This window comes from Procambarus clarkii, chromosome 19 (genome assembly GCF_040958095.1).
Source record: "Procambarus clarkii isolate CNS0578487 chromosome 19, FALCON_Pclarkii_2.0, whole genome shotgun sequence".
NCBI classification, from domain to species: Eukaryota; Metazoa; Arthropoda; class Malacostraca; order Decapoda; family Cambaridae; genus Procambarus; species Procambarus clarkii.
Window position 1 is genome coordinate 32637099 of NC_091168.1, and position 22004 is coordinate 32659102.

At 43.8% G+C, this 22004-nt stretch overlaps 2 protein-coding genes across 3 annotated transcripts in view; one reads left to right on the forward strand and one right to left on the reverse strand.

The window, feature by feature from the left end:
- The window catches only part of mRpL50 (mitochondrial ribosomal protein L50), a 32759-nt gene extending 15010 nt beyond the window's left edge, over positions 1-17749 (reverse strand). Inside the window, exons 1-2 of one of the 2 annotated variants that reach the window (XM_045741079.2) lie at positions 17590-17749; positions 7916-8031 (exon numbers count right to left, since the gene is read on the reverse strand). In XM_045741079.2, the coding sequence (XP_045597035.2) occupies positions 7916-8031; positions 17590-17679 (206 nt within the window). In that variant the 5' untranslated portion in view covers positions 17680-17749. Of the gene's footprint in view, positions 1-7915; positions 8032-15953; positions 15978-17589 lie in introns of those variants that run through there. The other variant, XM_069327254.1, reaches the window with a different exon arrangement.
- A 168-nt stretch (positions 17750-17917) lies between these two features.
- skd (mediator complex subunit skuld) overlaps positions 17918-22004 on the forward strand; it is a gene marked incomplete in the record, with an annotated part of 189800 nt that continues 185713 nt past the window's right edge. The window contains 1 exon segment of the mRNA XM_069327253.1: positions 17918-18150. Coding sequence (XP_069183354.1) covers positions 18082-18150 — 69 coding nt within the window.

The following is a 22004-nucleotide window of genomic DNA, read 5'->3' on the forward strand; positions in this document are numbered from 1 at the left end:
CTTTTAATCAAATGTTTGACAAGGAAATCTCCCATAATTCTACAAAAAAACAGTGTCCAATGTAATGAAACACCAATTTCTGGGTGAGTCCCGGAGGCTCCCCAGAGCTATCCAGGCTGATAAGGATATCCCTAACTTTTCGCATCAGTCGATGTGAATGGGGTTCTAGGCCTACCGAGGACCACGACCAGAACCTAGCCCCCTCAGAGAGGCATGAGGAGCAATGGCCTACAGAAATGCACATGTGATTTTGGAGCATTCTGTATCTGCCATCGACCAGGACAGGCACCCAGAAAGGTAAGTGCTCCAAAACAAACCCCTATTCTGGTAAAAACGACGAAAATGGGCAAACGAGTGGAGAGAACTCTCCAAATGAAAACGAGCAAACAAGCATGATGTCACACGAGCCGCGACGCACATCCATGCAGCTACCCCCTTCCCGGGAGGAAGGGGGAGCTCCAGACCCCTGCGCCGGCGATCCACACCCCCAGTTCTGAAGCTAGATATCAAAATACACGAAAAACTGCCAACCGGAGGGAGGGAGGGTTGCCGGGGACCCTCCGGGGCTCACCCAGTAAATGGCGTTTCAGGGCTAGGGGGGGGCCTAGGGGAGCTCCAGGGAGCTCCTAGGGCTCCCAACTGAACAAACCTATCACCATGATCAAAAGAGCAGAAACCTTCGCCGGAGACGAGCATGAAACTCCGCAACCCGACCCCAGAGGCCAATGCCAACAGGAAAAAAAGAGCCTTACAAAAACAATCCTGAACCAAAGGGGCTACAACAAATCAAGGAGAAGAGAGGTAGGAGAGCACTCTGTCCAAAGACCAGGATGGCTCAGGCGGTGCATGAGCAGGCCGGAGGTGAAACAACACACGAGACAGCATGTGAAACAACACAGAAGTGACATCTGTACCGAAAGCAAGCTGCAGCGGCTCCGCCAGCGCCGCACGATACAAGGCGACAGTATTGGGTATAAGATGATGGTCCTGGAACAACCACGAGAGAAAGGACAACACCACCCGAACCAAAAGCGAAGTACTGTACAACGACGAAGAGTCAAAAAGAAATGGAAGGACCGCCAGGAAACTTCATTTCTGCCGCAGAGATGAAGCTCACAGGTAGTACACCACCAACGAAGCCACCTGATCACCATATAGATGGTGATAAACTCGAGTAAAAAATACCAAGCGTAAAGACTCGAGGAGAAGAGTGAACCAGTCTCATAACGGACTGGGCCGATCTGTTGAAAGAGGCAGAGCCACGGAAAAACCTCCAGGTTCGGACACCGGGCAACCAGCGCTTGAAACCACAGCTAGGCCGGCCACCACGGGGCCAAGAGGACTACTTGCCCCTGGTAAGTCTCCAAGCGAGCCAGGACCTGGAGCAACAGCTGAACCGGGAGAAAAAAGTACAGGAACCCCCCACCTCGACCAGTCCTGCCGGAAGGCGTTAATCCCGATGGCCTCGCGGTCAGGGAAGGGCACCACACATATGGGAAGATGCCTCAACCTAGCCGGCCCGAAGAAGTCCACCTCTGGGCGCCCGAACATCCAGCAGAGCCAACTGAACGAGTCAGTGTCGACCGTCCACTCCATGGAAAGGGGAAACGAACCGGGACAGGTCATCCGCCAGGGCGTTGGACACTCCCCGGACATGAATGGCCACGAGAGCCAAACCCCCTCACTCGATGAACACACTAACCGAATGTGTCACCGTCCCAACAGGCAGCATGACGGAGGCAAAAACAATGAGCGTTGCCCTGAGACAATGAGACAAAGCAACCCTCAAACTAGTACAAGGCGAGAGGGGACTCAGGGGTTGCATACATCGGACCTAAGTTCCCCTACGGAGTTTACCAGGGCCCCTAGACTGGGTTTGCTAAGGGTAATCCCAGGCAGGGTACTGCTAACCGGTGCCTAAGATACCAATCAACACTGCTAAAGCTGCACCCCTGAGACATGTCCACTCACGAGAGCAAAGCAGGGGGTACCACCAAACAAAAGCAAACCCTAGCATATAAGGGGGAAGGAACACCAAGGCAGACCCCCCACCAGGCAAAAAGAAAAGAAAAACCTTGCTAGAGGACAGCATACCCAGAGGGAACAGAGCTGGCCACTGTTATAGGTGAAAACCAGCTATGCAGTACTCCGTGCCCCTACCAGTGCAATAACTATCACTTACCCCAAGGTAAACAAAGGAGAAAACCCCCCAAAACACTCGGAGTGGTCGATCACCGAGCAGCAAAAGACCAACAGAGGTAAACCCAAGGTGACCTGTGAGAGAGAACTCCAAAGCCCCAAGGGCGGTACTTACAGGGCATTCAGGGAAGATGACCCTAAGCACATGCAGCCCGAGTACCTTGGAATATTACTCCTAGCTCGCATGCCACCGTAAGAGCAGTACTGAAACAGCGGACAATATAGCACAAGAATACGGTGCTAGAGCCACACGACTTTACCATATCCCACCAGCCGAAGAACTGGGGTGTAGATCGCCGGCGCGGGGGTCTGGGGCTCCCCCTTTCCCCTCCCGGGAAGGGGGGAGCTGCAAAGACGTGCGGCGCGGCTCGTGTGACATTATGCTTGTTTGCTCGTTTTCATTTGGGGAGTTCTGTCCACACGTTTCTCTATTTTCGGCGTTTTACCAGAATAGGGATTTGTTTTGGGGCGCTTACCTTTCTGGGTACTTGTCTCGGTTGATGGCAGATAAAGAATGCTCCAAAATCACATGAGCATTTCTATAGGCCATTGCTTTTTGTGCCTCTCTGAGGGGGCCAGGTTCTGGCTGTGGTCCCCGGTAGGCCTAGAACTCCACCCACATCGACTGATGCCAAAAGTTAGGGATATCCTTACCAGCCTGGATAGCTCTGGGTGAGCCATAGGGGCTCCCTCCAGAAAAGGTAAACATGGTCCCAATATTCAAAAACAGGGGCAATAGACATAAGGCAGTAAACTGCACACCAGTGTCAATGACAAGTATTCCATGTAAAGGGTAAAGTGGAGAATGATGGAGCATCTGGAGAGGACCAGCTATGTAAGAAAAGGCCAGCGTGGATTTAGAAAGGGAAAGTCATGCCTAACAAACTTGACTGAGTTCTCTGGTGGGGGTTACTATAATAAGGAAGGAAAAAGAAGGCCCTGGTAGACTGTATTTTCCTAGATTATCAAAAAACATTTGACACTTCCTCGTGAAAGACTAGATGGAGAAGCAGGCTGGTATAACTGGGAAAACACTGAACTAGGTAAGGGAGTACCTGAAGAACAGAAAACAAAGAGTCACAGTAAGAGAGGTAGTTTCAAGCTGGAGGAATGGTAAAATGTAGGGTCCCACAAGGCTGTGGGTAAAACAGCAGGGGCCAGATTCACGAAGCAGTTACATAAGCACTTACGAACCTGTACATCTTTTCTTAATCTTTGGCAGCTTTGATTACAATTATTTAACAGTTAATAAGCTCCGAAGCACCAGGAGGCTGTTTATAACACTAACAACAGTCTATTGGGAAGTTTTCATTCTTGTAAACTGTTTAATAAATGTAACCAAAGCCGTCAAATATTGAGGAAAGATGTACTCGTTCATAAGTACTTGCGTAACTGCTACTGTACATGAATCTGGCCCCAGAGTCCTGTGATTCCTGCTGTTTGTAATTTATGTGAATGACCTACCTGAGGGAGTGAGCTCACACATATATCAATGCTTGCAGATGACACAAAGCTGATGAAGAATGTAAAAAAAAAAAAAGGATGACTGCAGGAAGTTACAAAAGGACCATGGCACACAGCATAAGTGTATGTTTTTCAATTGTGTTTTGTGTTAATACTTTTTATCCTTGCATCATTATTTGTATCTTGTGTGAATTACTTTCCCTTTTTCTAGAAGGGGTTCCTATTGGTGGCTTCTTTCATGCTAGCTTTCTGAATAGCTTAGCCCAGTTCAATTCATGCCAGGCCTGTGAGTGTCGTTGTAATCCTACCAAGGGCCAGAGGCACAAGAAGCAGGGGATCGTCGATCACCCTATCCAAAGAAAGGCCACCAGAAACGTGGGTGAACTATAACATACAAACAGGAAGGTAAACAAAGCATAATTAATGAGAATGTAAAGCCCCAAGATGAATCACTGCTTTATGAAACAGCTCTCTCTTAGTGCCACCACTACACCACCAGTGGGACTATGCACTTTTCTCCTCCATCCACTAGCCATGAACTTCAGACATTTTGCTAGGTATTTACATCTATGACATTTGCTGTTATGCTCCTGTGCCTGTCTGAGTGCTCTTTGGGTCATCTTTGGCCGCAGTTGAATCTGTTTACGTCCTGCAGGGGTCATTTTCTTACATATTTTTCTTTTTATACTTTAGTATTAACTATCGTGCGTGTATTTTTATGCCTCACTTCCAGTGTGGACTCTTAAATGTTCACCTATAACTGCACATACCTACAGTGATCATCTCTAGGTGTTAGCTGATGTTGCCCCTGGCTGGAGTTATATTCTTTCTCTGGCAAATTTGGGTAACTGTTTTTGAGAGGCCAGCCTCTGTATATGTAGGTTGTGGAGTAACCATAAAGCTGCACATAACGATTAGGGTTGCTTCATTGGTGGTGCACACAGCAATCAAAGACACTTTTATGTCTAGCTTAACATTTAAAACTCCCGTGGATACACTGGGCTTGCATCATCTTCCGTAGATCTCCAGTAAGCAGACGCCATTTTAGAAAAAGTTCGTGGACACCCCTCCTAGGTGTGAGGGCCTCAGTACTGACACAGCATCTATGGGTAATACATGCCCCTGCAGTTCACAGCACTACCAATTAAATTTGCTACAATTAATCACCAATTAAATTTGCGACAATATGAGCCAAGATATGTGATGACTGGATCACTGCGTACAGGAGGCTGACATGCCAGCAAACACTCTCCGGGCGACCATATATCTTGGATAAGTTGCTCCACAACATTGTTGCTTGGACCCTCGACTTCCTATGGCATCACCTGCTACATATTTACTTTTAATTTCGTTACGAAATTAGATTATTTCAGAGTATAAATAGGTTTGATCACGTTCTGCATTCAGCACCAACACTATAGTGAGTAAATATACCATATTTCTTCATTACTTACGTAATGCTAGCAGGATTTGAGTAGATTTGGGTGGATTTTGGATAGATTTGGGTAATTCTATGGACCCCCCACCAGATGATGGTGGCCACCTTTTACTTGGCCCGTCTTAAGTGTCCGAGGGCAGTGCTGACCCAGTCTTTAGATTCTGCTTGATCTTTAGCCCTTTTGTCCACCTGCTCCTTTTTGCCTCTCCTGTTTCCTGAGGAAATGGTTCATCTATCAATTACCTCCTGTTCATTTGTTGCTGTGTGTGTGTTGTCCAGGCTGGTGAAATATTCAGGCAAGGTGATTCTTCTGGTTCCTTGGTGGCCAGCTCAGCCTTGCTTTCTCAGACACCAGACTGGTCTGGTGTCTGAGCCCAGACATTTTTCTATTGCTCCACCTCCTTCAGCAAATCAGCCTAATAAGGTATCTTGTTGGTTCAACCTTCTCTGCTGATCTAAATGTCTGAAGTTTCTGATGTAAGCATACTACCATTTGTATGGTGTGCCACACAAATGGTGTCCCACCTGTGGCAACAGAATGAAGTTTCCTGGTGATCCTTTCACCTTTTTTGTCTCATTATATTTCTTCTGTGTCTGTTCCGGTGGTTTTGTTTTTTCTCGTGGTTGTTTGTTAATCAGCATCTTATGCCTCATACTCTCATCACTTGCATTTGGCAAAACAGATATTGTTAGTGTGTGACATCAATGTCTTCTTCATGTTGTTTTGCAAGTTGTCTTGAGCTTTCTTTCACCTCCAGCCAGCTCATGCTCCTTCTGAGCCATCTTGGTCTCTCATTCATGTGTTAGTGTTTTTCCTCTCCTCAGTTCGAGGTTGCCTTTTCTAATGGCACTGTTTTTTTTAGCTCTTGCCTCTGAGTGTCCGATTGAAGAGCTTTGTGCTCTCCTTTGCAGTTGTGGGTGCTGTTTTTTTGGCCCTGGTGGACAGTTTTGGTTGGCATTTGCAGCTTTCAAATTCTTGTCTGGCAAAGGATGAGATGGCTTCTGCAGGGTCCTTTGTTGACTGATGTTTGGTTTGTCCGGCTTGAGGTGGTTTATTTGTTTTGTCTGGTTGTGGCAGTTTATCACTTCCTGCACACCACTAACTCCAGTTTCCTAGGTTCCCTATTCCAAGCCTATCTTATCCCAGTTTGTCTACAGTATTCCTAACTTTGGCCATCCCAAGGTCTAACCTTGGGTCCATGATGGTCACAAGTTTGTGGCTTTGGCAGCTGTGTTCCTTAATATATCATGAGCTGTTATTTGGGCTCTTTTTTTTTTTTAGTTCTGACAGTCCTGGCAGCTCACTACCTGGTTAATGTCTCCTAGTCTCTATCAGGCTTTTTTAACTCTAGGTCTAGTTCCCATCCTGTTGTCTCATTCTCATCTGTGTCATTTTCAATTTCCTACTTCCCTGTCTAGTCCCATGATTTCCATCTGCATTGTTGTGAGGTAGCTTTAGGGAGCCACCAAGAGTCTCCTCCTGAAAACCATTGTCAATGAATAATGAAATGCCTCTTTCTGATAGGGTCCCAGTGGCTCTCTGATTCTCTCCCCCTATCAGGTGCATTAGTTCATGGTATATTGGCTCTGGACTTACTCACTGCTGGCATGGAGCTCCTTTGGTGCCCCCTGTTGGTGGCCTTTTGCAACTAAGGGTGGAAGTAATGAGAGAACTTCTTCACGATTGGGTGGTTCGGTCATCTCAGGGGCTTTGTTGTTGTCTCATTTTTGATGCTTTGTTTACCTTGCTGTTTATATATTTTGGGTCACCCACATTTCTGGTGGCCCTTTCTTGGTTAGGGTGACTTAGGTACCCCTGCTCCTTGTGCCTCTTTAGAGGGGGGCCAAGATTTAGCTTTTGGTTCCCAGCTGGCATCAAATGACTCACAAGACCCTGGACATGAATTGAATTGGGTGGAGTTATCCAAGTAGCTAGCACCAAGGAGCTACCAATTACCCACCAAAAAGATGCATTTCATTAGATTCAACGCTTGATTTTTGGTACCATGATGAACTTTACACTATAAAAACATGCGTATTGTAAATACGTAGCTAATTACATGATGATATTCTCAAATCCCTCGAGATATTTATAAAACTGCAGAAACACCAACAACTGAAAAAGCTTCCTAAAGATAATATTTAAATAAAAACTATTTTTTTTTTTGAGATATATACAAGAGTTGTTACATTCTTGTAGAGCCACTAGTACGCGTAGCGTTTCGGGCAGGTCCCTGGAATACGATCCCTGCCACGAAGAACTGTTTTTACAACCAAGTACCCATTTTACTGTTGAGTTAAACAGAGGCTACAGTTAAGGATTTGCGCCCAGTAAATCCTCCCCAGCCAGGATATGAACCCATGACAAAGCGCTCGCGGAATGTCAGGCGAGTGTCTTACCACTACACCACGGAGACTGGTTGGTCTCCGTGGTTTCCAAATTGTCCAAACATTCCCCAGCTATTAGGATGTGTGTATAGAAAGTTTAGCTCAGTTAAGCAGACTTAAAAAGGCAGCTGCTTTTTAGGATCAAAGCAACGTTTCAAATCTCAAATCAATATAGTAAAATTCTCAAAATGCCTGCAGGGCAAATGACTAAAATTAAGCACAAAAAATAGGTATTCACTCACCATAGATACTAAACCATTAAATGGATCCAATGACTATTTGCAATTCTCTCCTGTGCTGGAATTGTCAAATACATTTTTGTTTACATTAGATTGGTGAACTATTTGTCATCATACACACCACTAGGTAGGACATTTAATTAGTTGGAGTGTTTAAAGGTTAATTACATATAGTAAACAAACCTACCCCCTAGCTGCTAGTGATGCTGCATCAAAGGAAAATTTTCTATCAGGAGCCAGGGTCTCATCGTCATTTGATTGATCAGGTGCTGAAGAGGAGAAGCGATGCTGGTGCCCACACCGCTGAAAGTTTTGTGTTTGGTTAATATATAAAGCTCAAGTATTGTTCAGTATGCTGACTGGAAACCACATGAAATAGCAATAGTGTACAGTACATATATAGCATAAAATATATGGCAACATCTAAATTTTTAATTCTGATTACCCATTTCTGTAGGGTTATCTACCCTTCAAAATAAACCTGGTTCAGATACAGAAAATTTCACAATACTAGTAATGTGGCTGAAACAATTAACGTAACCCACACATGAAATAAAATGAAAGTGATATTTCACTCCATCCTGGACCCTCAGTAGAAGAAATTAAGTCCATACAATGAATCTTTTTAGGAATCGTGGCTTTGAGTATAGCTCACCTAAAACTTGATGCATAAGCAACAGGGCTCCATTAAGGAACATATAATCTCTTCCCACAAACAAACCATCACCAGAGAAATCTTAGCAAACAACACAGAAATCATCGATAGATACAGCGATAGCAGGCGGCTTGACGTCTGCGAGGCACTACACATCAAGAAGTCAATACCAGCAATCAACAGGCCAATTAATGCACAACTATATTCTACCCACTTCAAGACTCCGCTCCAATATAGAAGCATCAAGAAATATGGACCAATAGGCTTTCTACAATTACTTCCATTCAATACCCATTGTTTCGTGTTCTGTCTTGTGTTTGAATTTAATACCCATTCAATACCCATTGTTTCGTGTTCTGTCTTGTGTTTGAATTTAATACCCATTCAATACCCATTGTTGAAAGTTTGTTTTCACCTCATCCACCTCACCCAAATGTAGATATAAACCCGAAGATGTGTAAAGCTCTATTCAGTTTCAGTTGTGTGTTTGTAAACTAAAGTCTTTGAAAATGTAATAAGTTTACGAAACACGCGTAAACATTAATATATGCATATTAGTATATTTTGGTAGCAGTCTTTCCTGTAGACATATATTATTAAATATGACCGAAAAAGTAAGATTAATAATTCTAACACGAATTTTCTCAATCTTTCGTACATTACGCTTCACTGTTGGAGGTAAATCAAAAATCACTTCTCCAAAATTCATTTTTATTTCTAGTCTGACGCGACACGGGGGCGTTTCGTAAAACTTATTACATTTTCAAAGACTTCACAAATACACAACTGATTAGAACTTACGTATCTCTGCTATTATATCTACATTTGAGTGAGGTGGGAGGGATGATGTGGCATATAGTGATGTGGCATTAACACAAGACAGAACATGAGGGGATATTAATAGGGTATTAAAAGTATCAACACAAGACAGAACAGAAACAATGGGTATTGAATAGAAGTGTTTGTAGAAAGCCTATTGGTCCATATTTCTTGATGCTTCTATATTGGAGCGGAGTCTTGAGGTGGGTAGAATATAGTTGTGCAATAATTGGCTGTTGATTGCTGGTGTTGACTTCTTGATGTGTAGTGCCTCGCAGACGTCAAGCCGCCTGCTATCGCTGTATCTATCGATGATTTCTGTGTTGTTTACTAGGATTTCTCTGGCGATGGTTTGGTTATGGGAAGAGATTATATGTTCCTTAATGGAGCCCTGTTGCTTATGCATCGTTAAACGCCTAGAAAGAGATGTTGTTGTCTTGCCTATATACTGGGTTTTTTGGAGCTTACAGTCCCCAAGTGGGCATTTGAAGGCATAGACGACGTTAGTCTCTTTTAAAGCGTTCTGTTTTGTGTCTGGAGAGTTTCTCATGAGTAGGCTGGCCGTTTTTCTGGTTTTATAGTAAATCGTCAGTTGTATCCTCTGATTTTTGTCTGTAGGGATAACGTTTCTATTAACAATATCTTTCAGGACCCTTTCCTCCGTTTTATGAGCTGTGGAAAAGAAGTTCCTGTAAAATAGTCTAATAGGGGGTATAGGTGTTGTGTTAGTTGTCTCTTCAGAGGTTGCATGGCTTTTCACTTTCCTTCTTATGATGTCTTCGATGAAACCATTGGAGAAGCCGTTATTGACTAGAACCTGCCTTACCCTACAGAGTTCTTCGTCGACTTGCTTCCATTCTGAGCTGTGGCTGAGAGCACGGTCGACGTATGCGTTAACAACACTCCTCTTGTACCTGTCAGGGCAGTCGCTGTTGGCATTTAGGCACATTCCTATGTTTGTTTCCTTAGTGTAGACTGCAGTGTGGAAACCTCCGCCCTTTTCCATGACTGTTACATCTAGAAAAGGCAGCTTCCCATCCTTTTCCGTCTCGTAAGTGAAACGCAGCACGGAACTCTGCTCAAATGCCTCCTTCAGCTCCTGCAGATGTCTGACATCAGGTACCTGTGTAAAAATGTCGTCAACATACCTGCAGTATATGGCCGGTTTCAAGTTCATGTCGACTAAGACTTTTTGCTCGATGGTACCCATGTAGAAGTTTGCAAACAGGACACCTAGGGGAGAACCCATGGCGACCCCATCTACTTGCTTATACATGTGCCCATCCGGGCTCAAGAAGGGTGCCTCTTTAGTACAAGCTTGGAGTAGTTTCCTCAGAATACTTTCTGGCATGTCAAGAGGAGTACAGGCTGGATCACGATACACTCTGTCGGCTATCATTCCGATTGTCTCGTCCACAGGTACGTTGGTAAACAGCGATTCTACGTCCAACGAGGCTCTTATCCCTGTGGCCCGTGTGCCCCGCAGTAAGTCCACAAATTCCTTTGGAGACTTCAGGCTGAAGGCGCAAGGAACATAAGGAGTCAGCAGGCCGTTGAGTCGCTTCGCCAGTCTGTACGTGGGTGTGGGTATCTGGCTAATGATTGGCCGAAGTGGGTTTCCAGGCTTGTGCGTCTTGACATTTCCATACGCATATCCAGGTTTATATTCCCCAATGATCTTTGGCAGGTGGAGTCCGGATTTCTTGGCGTTCACAGTTTCGATCAGTTTGTTGACCTTTGCTTTTAATTCGGCTGTAGTGTCCTTCGTTACCCTTTGGAACTTAGTTTGGTCAGAGAGTATGATGTTCATTTTCGCCAGATATTCGTCTTTTTTAAGAATGACATATATTGGCGACTTGTCACCTCTCCTGACAACTATCTCCTTGTTCTCACGAAGGCTTTTAGCTGCCGCTTTAAGCTCGGGGGACAGTATGGTGCTTCTGTAGTTGCCTCGATTCTTTCCTCCTTCTGCAATAAGTTCTGCTTGTAAGGTATCTTTGGTAGTGACCTTCTTTTGTGTCTCGAGGTCGAATATGTCGTCCAACAGAATTTCCAACTCTACTTTCCGGGCCATTTCACTCGGTCTGGACATAACATGACAGTTTATGCCCAGGTTTAGGAGAGTGACTTGGTCCTCAGTGAGGTTAATTCCTGCAAGAGACAATCGGAATGATAGCCGACAGAGTGTATCGTGATCCAGCCTGTACTCCTCTTGACATGCCAGAAAGTATTCTGAGGAAACTACTCCAAGCTTGTACTAAAGAGGCACCCTTCTTGAGCCCGGATGGGCACATGTATAAGCAAGTAGATGGGGTCGCCATGGGTTCTCCCCTAGGTGTCCTGTTTGCAAACTTCTACATGGGTACCATCGAGCAAAAAGTCTTAGTCGACATGAACTTGAAACCGGCCATATACTGCAGGTATGTTGACGACATTTTTACACAGGTACCTGATGTCAGACATCTGCAGGAGCTGAAGGAGGCATTTGAGCAGAGTTCCGTGCTGCGCTTCACTTACGAGACGGAAAAGGATGGGAAGCTGCCTTTTCTAGATGTAACAGTCATGGAAAAGGGCGGAGGTTTCCACACTGCAGTCTACACTAAGGAAACAAACATAGGAATGTGCCTAAATGCCAACAGCGACTGCCCTGACAGGTACAAGAGGAGTGTTGTTAACGCATACGTCGACCGTGCTCTCAGCCACAGCTCAGAATGGAAGCAAGTCGACGAAGAACTCTGTAGGGTAAGGCAGGTTCTAGTCAATAACGGCTTCTCCAATGGTTTCATCGAAGACATCATAAGAAGGAAAGTGAAAAGCCATGCAACCTCTGAAGAGACAACTAACACAACACCTATACCCCCTATTAGACTATTTTACAGGAACTTCTTTTCCACAGCTCATAAAACGGAGGAAAGGGTCCTGAAAGATATTGTTAATAGAAACGTTATCCCTACAGACAAAAATCAGAGGATACAACTGACGATTTACTATAAAACCAGAAAAACGGCCAGCCTACTCATGAGAAACTCTCCAGACACAAAACAGAACGCTTTAAAAGAGACTAACGTCGTCTATGCCTTCAAATGCCCACTTGGGGACTGTAAGCTCCAAAAAACCCAGTATATAGGCAAGACAACAACATCTCTTTCTAGGCGTTTAACGATGCATAAGCAACAGGGCTCTATTAAGGAACATATAATCTCTTCCCATAACCAAACCATCGCCAGAGAAATCCTAGTAAACAACACAGAAATCATCGATAGATACAGCGATAGCAGGCGGCTTGACGTCTGCGAGGCACTACACATCAAGAAGTCAACACCAGCAATCAACAGCCAATTATTGCACAACTATATTCTACCCACCTCAAGACTACGCTCCAATATAGAAGCATCAAGAAATATGGACCAATAGGCTTTCTACAAACACTTCTATTCAATACCCATTGTTTCTGTTCTGTCTTGTGTTGATACTTTTAATACCCTATTAATATCCCCTCATGTTCTGTCTTGTGTTAATGCCACATCACTATATGCCACATCATCCCTCCCACCTCACTCAAATGTAGATATAATAGCAGAGATACGTAAGTTCTAATCAGTTGTGTATTTGTGAAGTCTTTGAAAATGTAATAAGTTTTACGAAACGCGCCCGTGTCGCGTCAGACTAGAAATAAAAATGAATTTTGGAGAAGTGATTTTTGATTTACCTCCAACAGTGAAGCGTAATGTACGAAAGATTGAGAAAATTCGTGTTAGAATTATTAATCTTACTTTTTCGGTCATATTTAATAATATATATATATATATATATTTATATATATGTCGTACCTAGTAGCCAGAACTCACTTTTTGGCCTACTATTCAAGGCCCGTTTTGCCTAATAAGCCAAGTTTTCATGAATTAATATATTTTTTCTAATTTTTTTCTTATGAAATGTTAAAGCTACCCATTTCATTATATATGAGGTCATTTTTTTTTTATTGGAGTTAAAATTAACGTAGATATATGACCGAACCTAACCAACCTTACCTAACCTAACCTAACCTATCTTTATAGGTTAGGTTTGGTTAGGTAGCCGAAAAAGTTAGGTTAGGTTAGGTTAGGTAGGTTAGGTAGTCGAAAAACAATTAATTCATGAAAACTTGGCTTATTAGGCAAATCGGGCCTTGCATAGTAGGCTGAGAAGTGCGTTCTGGCTACTAGGTACGACATATATATATATACAGTATATATATATATATATATATATATATGACAATGTCAGACCACGAAGGAAAAATGAAACAGTTAATTTCCTTAAGTACTTTCGTATATTTAATACATCTTCAGAAGGTCATTTTACAGATCGAGTGATGGGTATAAATAGGCAGGAGAGAGTGGTGAAGTAAGGTGAGGTACTTCTCTCCTGCCTATTTATACCCATCACTCGATCTGTAAAATGACCTTCTGAAGATGTATTTAATATACGAAAGTACTTAAGGAAATTTCCTGTTTCATTTTTCCTTCGTGGTCTGACATTGTCACATTCTTAATCACGTGTTTATTTTCGTGATATACACATATATATATATATATATATATATATATATATATATATATATATATATATATATATATATATATATATATATATATATATATATAAGTTGGTAGCCCACAAGATATTGTGAAAAATTAAAATGCAACCCAGGAATCAATTGATATCAACTAGAATCTCTTAGTCAAGGACTATCATCACTATCGAAGTCATGCACAATAATGGTTAAAGAATATGACCTGTCACCACTGACAAATCGAGGATCATATCCTCTATGATGAAGCCATTTTTGGCCACCAGATAGAGAAAACTGAATACACATTTAAGTCTCACAAAGCCCCACGTTTGCTAACATCTCTTTGAACTGCAAATGAAGGAGGGAAAAAGAATGACTGCATACAGTCAACTTTCCCACCACAACTTCAGGATTTGTCACAAAAGGGCAAATAAGTGGCCCTTAATTAAACTAGCAACTCTTTCGACACGTCACAGGAAAAACTATAACCTACTAGGACATCTAACAGCTGGGTGGGCAGTGCTTCGGATTCATAGTCCTGAGTTTCCGGGTTCGATCCCCAGTGGAGGTGGAGACAAATGGGCAAAATGTTTCTTTCACCCTGATGCCCCTGTTACCTAATAGTAAATAGGTACCTGGGGGTTGCTGCTACGGGCTGCTTCCTGGGAGGGGGTGTAAGAAAACAGAGGCCTGGTCGAGGACCGGGCCGCGGGGACACTAAGCCCCGAAATCATCTCAAGATAACCTCAAGATAAGATACTACTGTACTCCAAGATGAGTACAGTGCAGCAGGTCTCACTGCTACCACAAAGCAGGAGACCAGCAACTCAAAACTTTCACTGAACAATGAAATTTCATTAAAATGTGTTTAATATGAACAAATATAAAAATATATAAAAGTTGAGAAATATATAAACCTATAGAGTAGTAATGTATAAAATGGTCCAAGTACACGATACCATGCCATGTGTCTTCTGAATGCATTAAATGTTACAATTACAACCAATACATATATTTGCCAAGAAATTTGGTATTAATTGCAACATAAAATAACAAAGTTATTCTATCTTTGCTTTCCATACATTAAGGTCCCAGTAGTACAGTCAGGTTCATTCTTGATGCACAATTGAGAATTTCGGGTTCGAATCCCTGGCGGGACAGAAATGGTTGGGCACGTTTTGTTTCATCTAATGCCTCTGTTCACCTAGCAGCAAGTAGGTACTCAGGAGTTAGTCAGCTTGTTATGGGGTTGCATCCTGGGGGGGGGAGGGGGAACTTGATTAAAGCCTGTATGTAAGAGTGTATGAATACACTCTGGCTTCCTGTCCCCCAACAGGGAATTATATTGAATACAGTTTGCATTGTTTTCTCCCTAATTTCTGTTTTTTTTCTATTTTTTAACTTCTAATAATAAAAACAATGTTCTATTCATATTTAGCATTAATCATATTACTAATGATGGTGAACGAATGTTTAACAAGAAAAATATCAACACACAAAAAGCTCTCGCTAAGCTTATAAATTGATACCAAATATGCTTTATTATATACTGTTTCTACTTTTACACAACATACTGTATCGTGGTTACATAAATAAAATCACAGAAAGAGGTGTGAGGGGGTTTAGAGGCAGCATTAAAAAAAAAAATCAAAATCAAAATGTTTATTTAGGTAAGGTACATACATAAAAGAGATTTTACAAAGAGTGATGGATTTATAGTTAGGGCTAGTACATACAATGCCTAAAGCCACTATTACACAAAGCGTTTCGGGCATTCATGTCTGTTTTGGGTGCCACTGCTGGAGATGACTGTCTGTGGCCAGCAGACAGCAACATAGAGGGAAGGTTAAGTGCCAGTATTGCAGGCTGGAGGACGTGCTAGAACATTACATGATTTGGAAACTTTTTAGGCACCTGGATGGAAGTTAATTATTGCAAGGAATATTGATTTTTTTGTTTGATGGCCAGTATCAACAACAGTACTGTATAGCAGTGAAAAGATTAATGTCTTGAGAGAGGGTTGGAATGGTATGTATCGATGTACCCACCCATGCCTGGTAATTTTAGTTAAAAATCCTGGCAGGTTTAACATATTTTTTTGCTTATGTTTTGTTCACTTATGTTCGTTTATGTTTATTTGCCCATTTAGCAATTAGGAGGTTGTGTTCCAGGGAAAACTAGTTGGGTAAGGCTTACCATGAGCATTGATAAGAGCAAGCTTAGCCTGCTAAATGGGAATCAGAAGTCATCTACTCTTGTACCCACCTGTGAGTTTAAAAAAAAAAAAAAAAGGAAACCAAAAAGTAAATGTTGTAATTGGAGATAATAAATAACAATAACATGGGGAAAATTAGTAACCCAACCCACACATATCAAAATAAAGTAAATTTATGAGCTTTCCTGTCTTTACTTGTAATTGTACCTTACAAAGGAACTTTATCAATGTGGCCACAGTGCAATGGGTATTACATTTTCTGACAAACAAGTCACAATGAGTATATAAAAACAAAATTAAAATCATCCTTATAACAGACAAGAATACAATTACAGTGACATGTCGGCTTACGAATGCCCCTATTTACGAACTTTTTGGGTTAGTTCGTAACTACACTCTGGTAATTACAGATTCCCTTCCTGTAACTACACTCAGGTAATTACAGGCTCCCCTCCTGTCACTACAGGCAGGAAATTGCACGCTCCCATCCTGTAACTACAGGATGTAATTACAGGCTTCTCCTGTAACTACCCTCAGGTAATTACAGGCTCCCCTCCTGTAACCACCCTCAGTAATTACAGGCTCCCTTCCTGTAACTACCCTCAGGTAACTACAGGCTCCCTTACTGTAACTACTCAGGTAACTACAGGCTCCCCTCCTGTAACCACCCTCAGGAATTACAGGCTCCCTTCCTGTAACTACCCTCAGGTACTTACAGGCTCCCCTCCTGTAATTAAACTCAGGTAAATACAGGCTCCCATCCTGTAACTACCCTCAGGTAATTACAGGCTCCCTTCCTGTAACTACACATGGAATTACAGGCTCCCCTCCTGTAACTACTCAGGTAATTACAGGCTCCCTTCCTGTAACTACTCAGGTAATTACAGGCTCCCCTCCTGTAACTACACTCAGGTAATTACAGGCTTCCCTCCTGTAACTACACTCAGGTAATTACAGGCTCCCGTCCTGTAACTACACTCAGGTAATTACAGGCTTCCCTCCTGTAACTACACTCAGGTAATTACAGGCTCCCGTCCTGTAACTACAGGCTCCCCTCCTGTAACTACACTCAGGTAATTACAGGCTCCCCTCCTGTAACTACACTCAGGTAATTACAGGCTTCCCTCCTGTAACTACACTCAGGTAATTACAGGCTCCCCTCCTGTAACTACACTCAGGTAATTACAGGCTCCCCTCCTGTAACTACACTCAGGTAATTACAGGCTCCCGTCCTGTAACTACACTCAGGTAATTACAGGCTTCCCTCCTGTAACTACACTCAGGTAATTACAGGCTTCCCTCCTGTAACTACACTCAGGTAATTACAGGCTGCCGTCCTGTAACTATAGGCTGCCGTCCTGTAACTACAGGCTCCCGTCCTGTAACTACAGGCTCCTGTCCTGTACCTACAGGCTGCCGTCCTGTAACTACAGGCTCCCCTCCTGTAACTACAGGCTGCCGTCCTGTAACCACACACCAAGTACAGCCTGGTGCAGTAACAACAATAAACCCCCGGCCTCCCCCCCTACACATGTGCCCTTCACAGCCCCGCCATCCCGCCAGCTGGCGCCCCTCAACAAGCCGCGGGAGGGGCACAAGGGACACTATAACCTTCACCTCTATGGCCATGAGCCGGACATTATGGCCTCCTGTGCCGGGTAATTGTGCCGAGCGTAGCAGACGAATATTTGTGATGGAGGCGGCCATGGTGAGTGAGGTCACGTGACCGGCGGCGACCAATGGCGTGTCCGGGAGGCGGCCGCTGGGGCGCCGCCTCCACCCCGGTCACTACACTCTTGTAAAGACATGTAAACTAAGGCCTTTCTCGTCTATTGCGTGGTATAGCGAGCTGGTTGTAATTTATCATTAGTTTGCGGGTTGAAGGTTGGTTTGTGGGTGGCGCGTGTGGGGCGAGAGGTGGGTGGGGAGGTTTGGGGTAAAAGACGGCTTTTGACAGCGGAGGTGAGAGCATTGTTGGAACGTATCTCGTTTCCTATCCGCCATTATTGTGAGATCCATGGAGTGATTGTGGTTATCTGGTGGTTATAAGTGATTAATCCATAGTGTGTGGATTGATACCAATCCAAGTGTAGTGTCAAAAATGGATATATGATGTCGACGCACTCTCAGACGAACGGGGCAAGCTTAGAAGATTGCCACACCAATTTCTTCGCCCTGGTAAGTACCGAGTTTGAATGAAAGTAGCCAACTGTTGTTGTAATATCTGCCTTGTTTCTCCCATTCCCACCCTTGCTTCCGAGTGTGGCGTATAGCCACGGGGTAGTCTGTGGCGCGGGCCAGCGCTCGCGGCGCTCAAATACCCAATCTTCTGAGAAATTCCATGTCAAAGGTGGTGAAAATGGTGTATGTGTCAGGTTCAGAGGAGACTCGCCTCGCCGTTCGCCTGCCCTACATTGTAACATTGGCGCTAGTTAGCTGGAAATAGCGAGGAGAGGCCTCTTTCCCCCACTCCCGCCTCCGTACCCTCAATCCCAGCCCCTACGGCCACTTAACAGCCCCACAGAGAGCATCACAATTGGCCAAAGTCGAATTGGTGTTGTGGAGGTGTCAGGTCGTTAAGAGTGAGACTCGTGTGCTCTGAGTTCGGCGGAGTAATGGGGGGAGGGGGGTAGGGGTTCTGGAGGCCGGGGGGGACCTCTAGGTGAAATCTAGTCGAGGGTTGTATAGTTTTTATATACAATGTGTATGTATGAGTCGAGTAATACAGCTGGTAATTGCCCCAAGTGTGTGGGGGGGGAGAGTAGGCAGGTTCTCTAGGCTTAGTCGACAGGCCTAAGGGTTCAACTTTTTTTTTTTTTTACAGCATTGCAGCCTGGTTATATATATATATTTTTTGTGCATATGTGTATGGTGTTTACAGCTTTAGTGTTTAAATTTTTAGGTTGGATAAGGTGATTTAGGGTAATGATGGGGGATTTGGTTAGCCTAGAGGTTGGGAGTGTTGGTTAGGCACCGCTGGGCCCCGGCAGCCTCCTTGCTGCGATGGAGACACCACACTTCCTATACCTAAGGCAGCTTATCAATGGGTTTTAAGGCCTACTGGACCAACCAAACCTGGCTCAGCCTAGCCCAGCCAGGTCTAGCTTAGCCTATCCTAGCCAGGCTCAGCTCAGCTCAGCCTAGCCTAACCTGGCTGGGCATAGCCTAACCCAGCCCACACCTTCCCAGCAAAGCCCAATTTAAGCTAATGTTATATACATACAGTTGTAATAAATATAAAACATTTTTGTTGTTTTAGATTTAGCTGCTCGGAATGAAATGTCCCGTGTAGCAGTGGCTATAGTGAGTCTGTAAGAAACATTTTGGTGACACCCCTGTGTAATTAACTGCCCCCCCCCTCCCCCCATCCTTGGTGTGAAGGAATGTGGGGTATAGTGACCTGCCTCCCTCATGCTGCTGTGGTGAGGAAATGGGCTTCCATACCAAGTCAAGCCTGCTGCTGGTATGGTGAGGGAATGTGGAGACTGGTGATTTTCCATCCCAAGCCCCTCACTACTCTCCCTCCCTGCTGCTGGTATGGTGAGGGAGACTGGTGATTTTCCATCCCAAGCCCTCACTACTCTCCCTTCCTAGTGCTGGTATGGTGAGGGAATGTGGAGACTGGTGATTTTCCATCCCAAGCCCTCGCTACTCTCCCTCCCTGCTGCTGGTATGGTGAGGGAATGTGGGGACTGATAATTTTCCATCCCAAGCCCTCACTACTCTCCCTCCCTGCTGCTGGTATGGTGAGGGAATGTGGGGACTGATAATTTTCCATCCCAAGCCCTCACTACTCTCCCTCCCTGCTGCTGGTATGGTGAGGGAATGTGGGGAGTGGTGATTTTCCATCCCAAGCCCTCACTATTTTCCATCCCAAGCCCTCGCTACTCTCCCTCCCTGCTGCTGGTATGGTGAGGGCATGTGGGGAGTGGTGATCACTATAATCCTCACCACTCAGTCATCCAGCTGCTGTGTGGAGGTAGTGTGGGGAGTAGTGATCATCGTCCCAAGGCATCACCAGCCTCCCGTGTTACTCTCTGTACATATACAAACTTTTACCTACACATGTCCCGACATGATTCAACTCCTCACTCATGAATATATTTATTTATTCATATGCCTTCGTAACTTACATTACACCACAGTGTTTGGCCTTGCGAGCGAGGCGTTACGTCTTAAGTGATGCAGCTCAATGCCGTAATGATCCTTCATGTTAGGCTTAATATTAGGTCTATAGACCTAGATGTAGTATTGGGTGGTGCCATAAGAGCATGATGTAAGCCTGCGTTGAACTGACTCACTACTAGACTGGGGCTGTGATCTTCCTCTCTCATGCCCATCCCATTGTATACAAAAACTAAATCCAGGAAGGCCGTTTATAACCTGTCTAGTTTAGAAAGGATATGTAAAATTTACATTTATCGTAGTGGTCGATCCAAGGCATTTTCCCCCACAATAGACTAGGCTAATGCTCGATCGGTCGATGCAAGTCATCTGATCCCTCTGAAGATTGGCTCAACATTTGCAGCTCCACGATTAAACTCCAATATAGTGAGCATTTTGACTTGCCAGTTACTCATTTACTTGCTATTCAGTCGTTTGAATTTACATTTTGGAGTAATGCACTAAGATATGGTATAAAAGGTCCCCGAGAGGCAGGCCCAATTGACACAACTATTTTCCCGTGTATCCAGGCCTACCTTGAGGCCTAGGTTAACCTATCTGACAAAGTTAACCTAAGTGCTGGTTCTAAATAAATGTTTTGGTGTTCAAGTTCAAGTATGTTTATTGAAACAAGAATAAATACATCTCAAAAGGATAGAGTAGCTTAGGCTATTTTTATCCTCCTTTGGTGTTGACATTCTTGCAGAACTAACCTCCAGGAATCCAACCCAGTAAACTCCTTATTAATGTTGTTGTTAGTGTGATGGAGAGAAATGAAAAATGCATGTAATGGGGAGGGACTAAATAAGACATGTAATGCGGGGGGGTCGCACATTTATACACCTAGAATGATTACATTAAACATGTATGTTTAAAAATGCCAGTCATCCCATCAACGTAAGGTCTGCATTACCGATCGATAGGCCTTTCTTAACAGAGCTGTTAGTCTCTTTGAGCCGTTTAAATTTATGTGAATGTGTTCGTAATAGATTTGACGCAAAACAAGTGTTAAAATGTTAGGGTACATTGTAGGCCTATGATGCATAAGAATCTGGATTGAATTAGTGCCGTAGCCTATCACGTTAAGTAATGGTGAGTAGATCATTAGGTAGTCGGGTCCTATGACAAATACTGAGTAGATTAGTTAATTGTCGAAATGAATGAAAACATTAAAGTATTTCAAGTAATAATATATATTAGAGACAACCTGTGAGTAATCACTGTGTGGGGGGGGGGGGGGGACACCAGCCCGTTCACTGCATTTTCCACTCCTTAAAAATTCAACTATTTTCCCTAGCTAGAAAAATACGAATCCAGGCAACCTATAGAAAACGTCATTTATTACGGTGCTTTAATGGTTTAATAATACGTTGAATTTTAATTGGTTGGCCGATTCAGTTTTATATGCGACCCATTAGCAGAGTGGACACTGATAGTCTTCCCAGCTTGGCGCCTTAGGTGGGTGGACGGACTAGGGACACCCACCTTTGGCTAGCAGCAGGGAGATGCTGCGAAATGTTGTGTCCCGTTTTGTTTAAAGTAACTAATTATCAAAGAAGGCACCAAGCCGGGAAAGCTACGTAACAGTCTTGTTTAAAACAGGTACACACAACACGCGCCGGACCCGTCAAACAAAGATATTGTCAATATAATCTGTATAGGATGTCGTATAGTTACTTTTTCAGGGATTTAATTGATATTGCAGAGAATGTCACAACGTGGCGGGAAACATTCCACACGTGACACTATATGAGCAACAACGAAACGTCAGTTTCATTTATTTTCATGTGCGTTGATTGGGTTATGTAATTGTTAAAGTCTGTTGGGGTGGATAGGCAAGCTAGCCTCTAGTACTGTAGATAAACTCG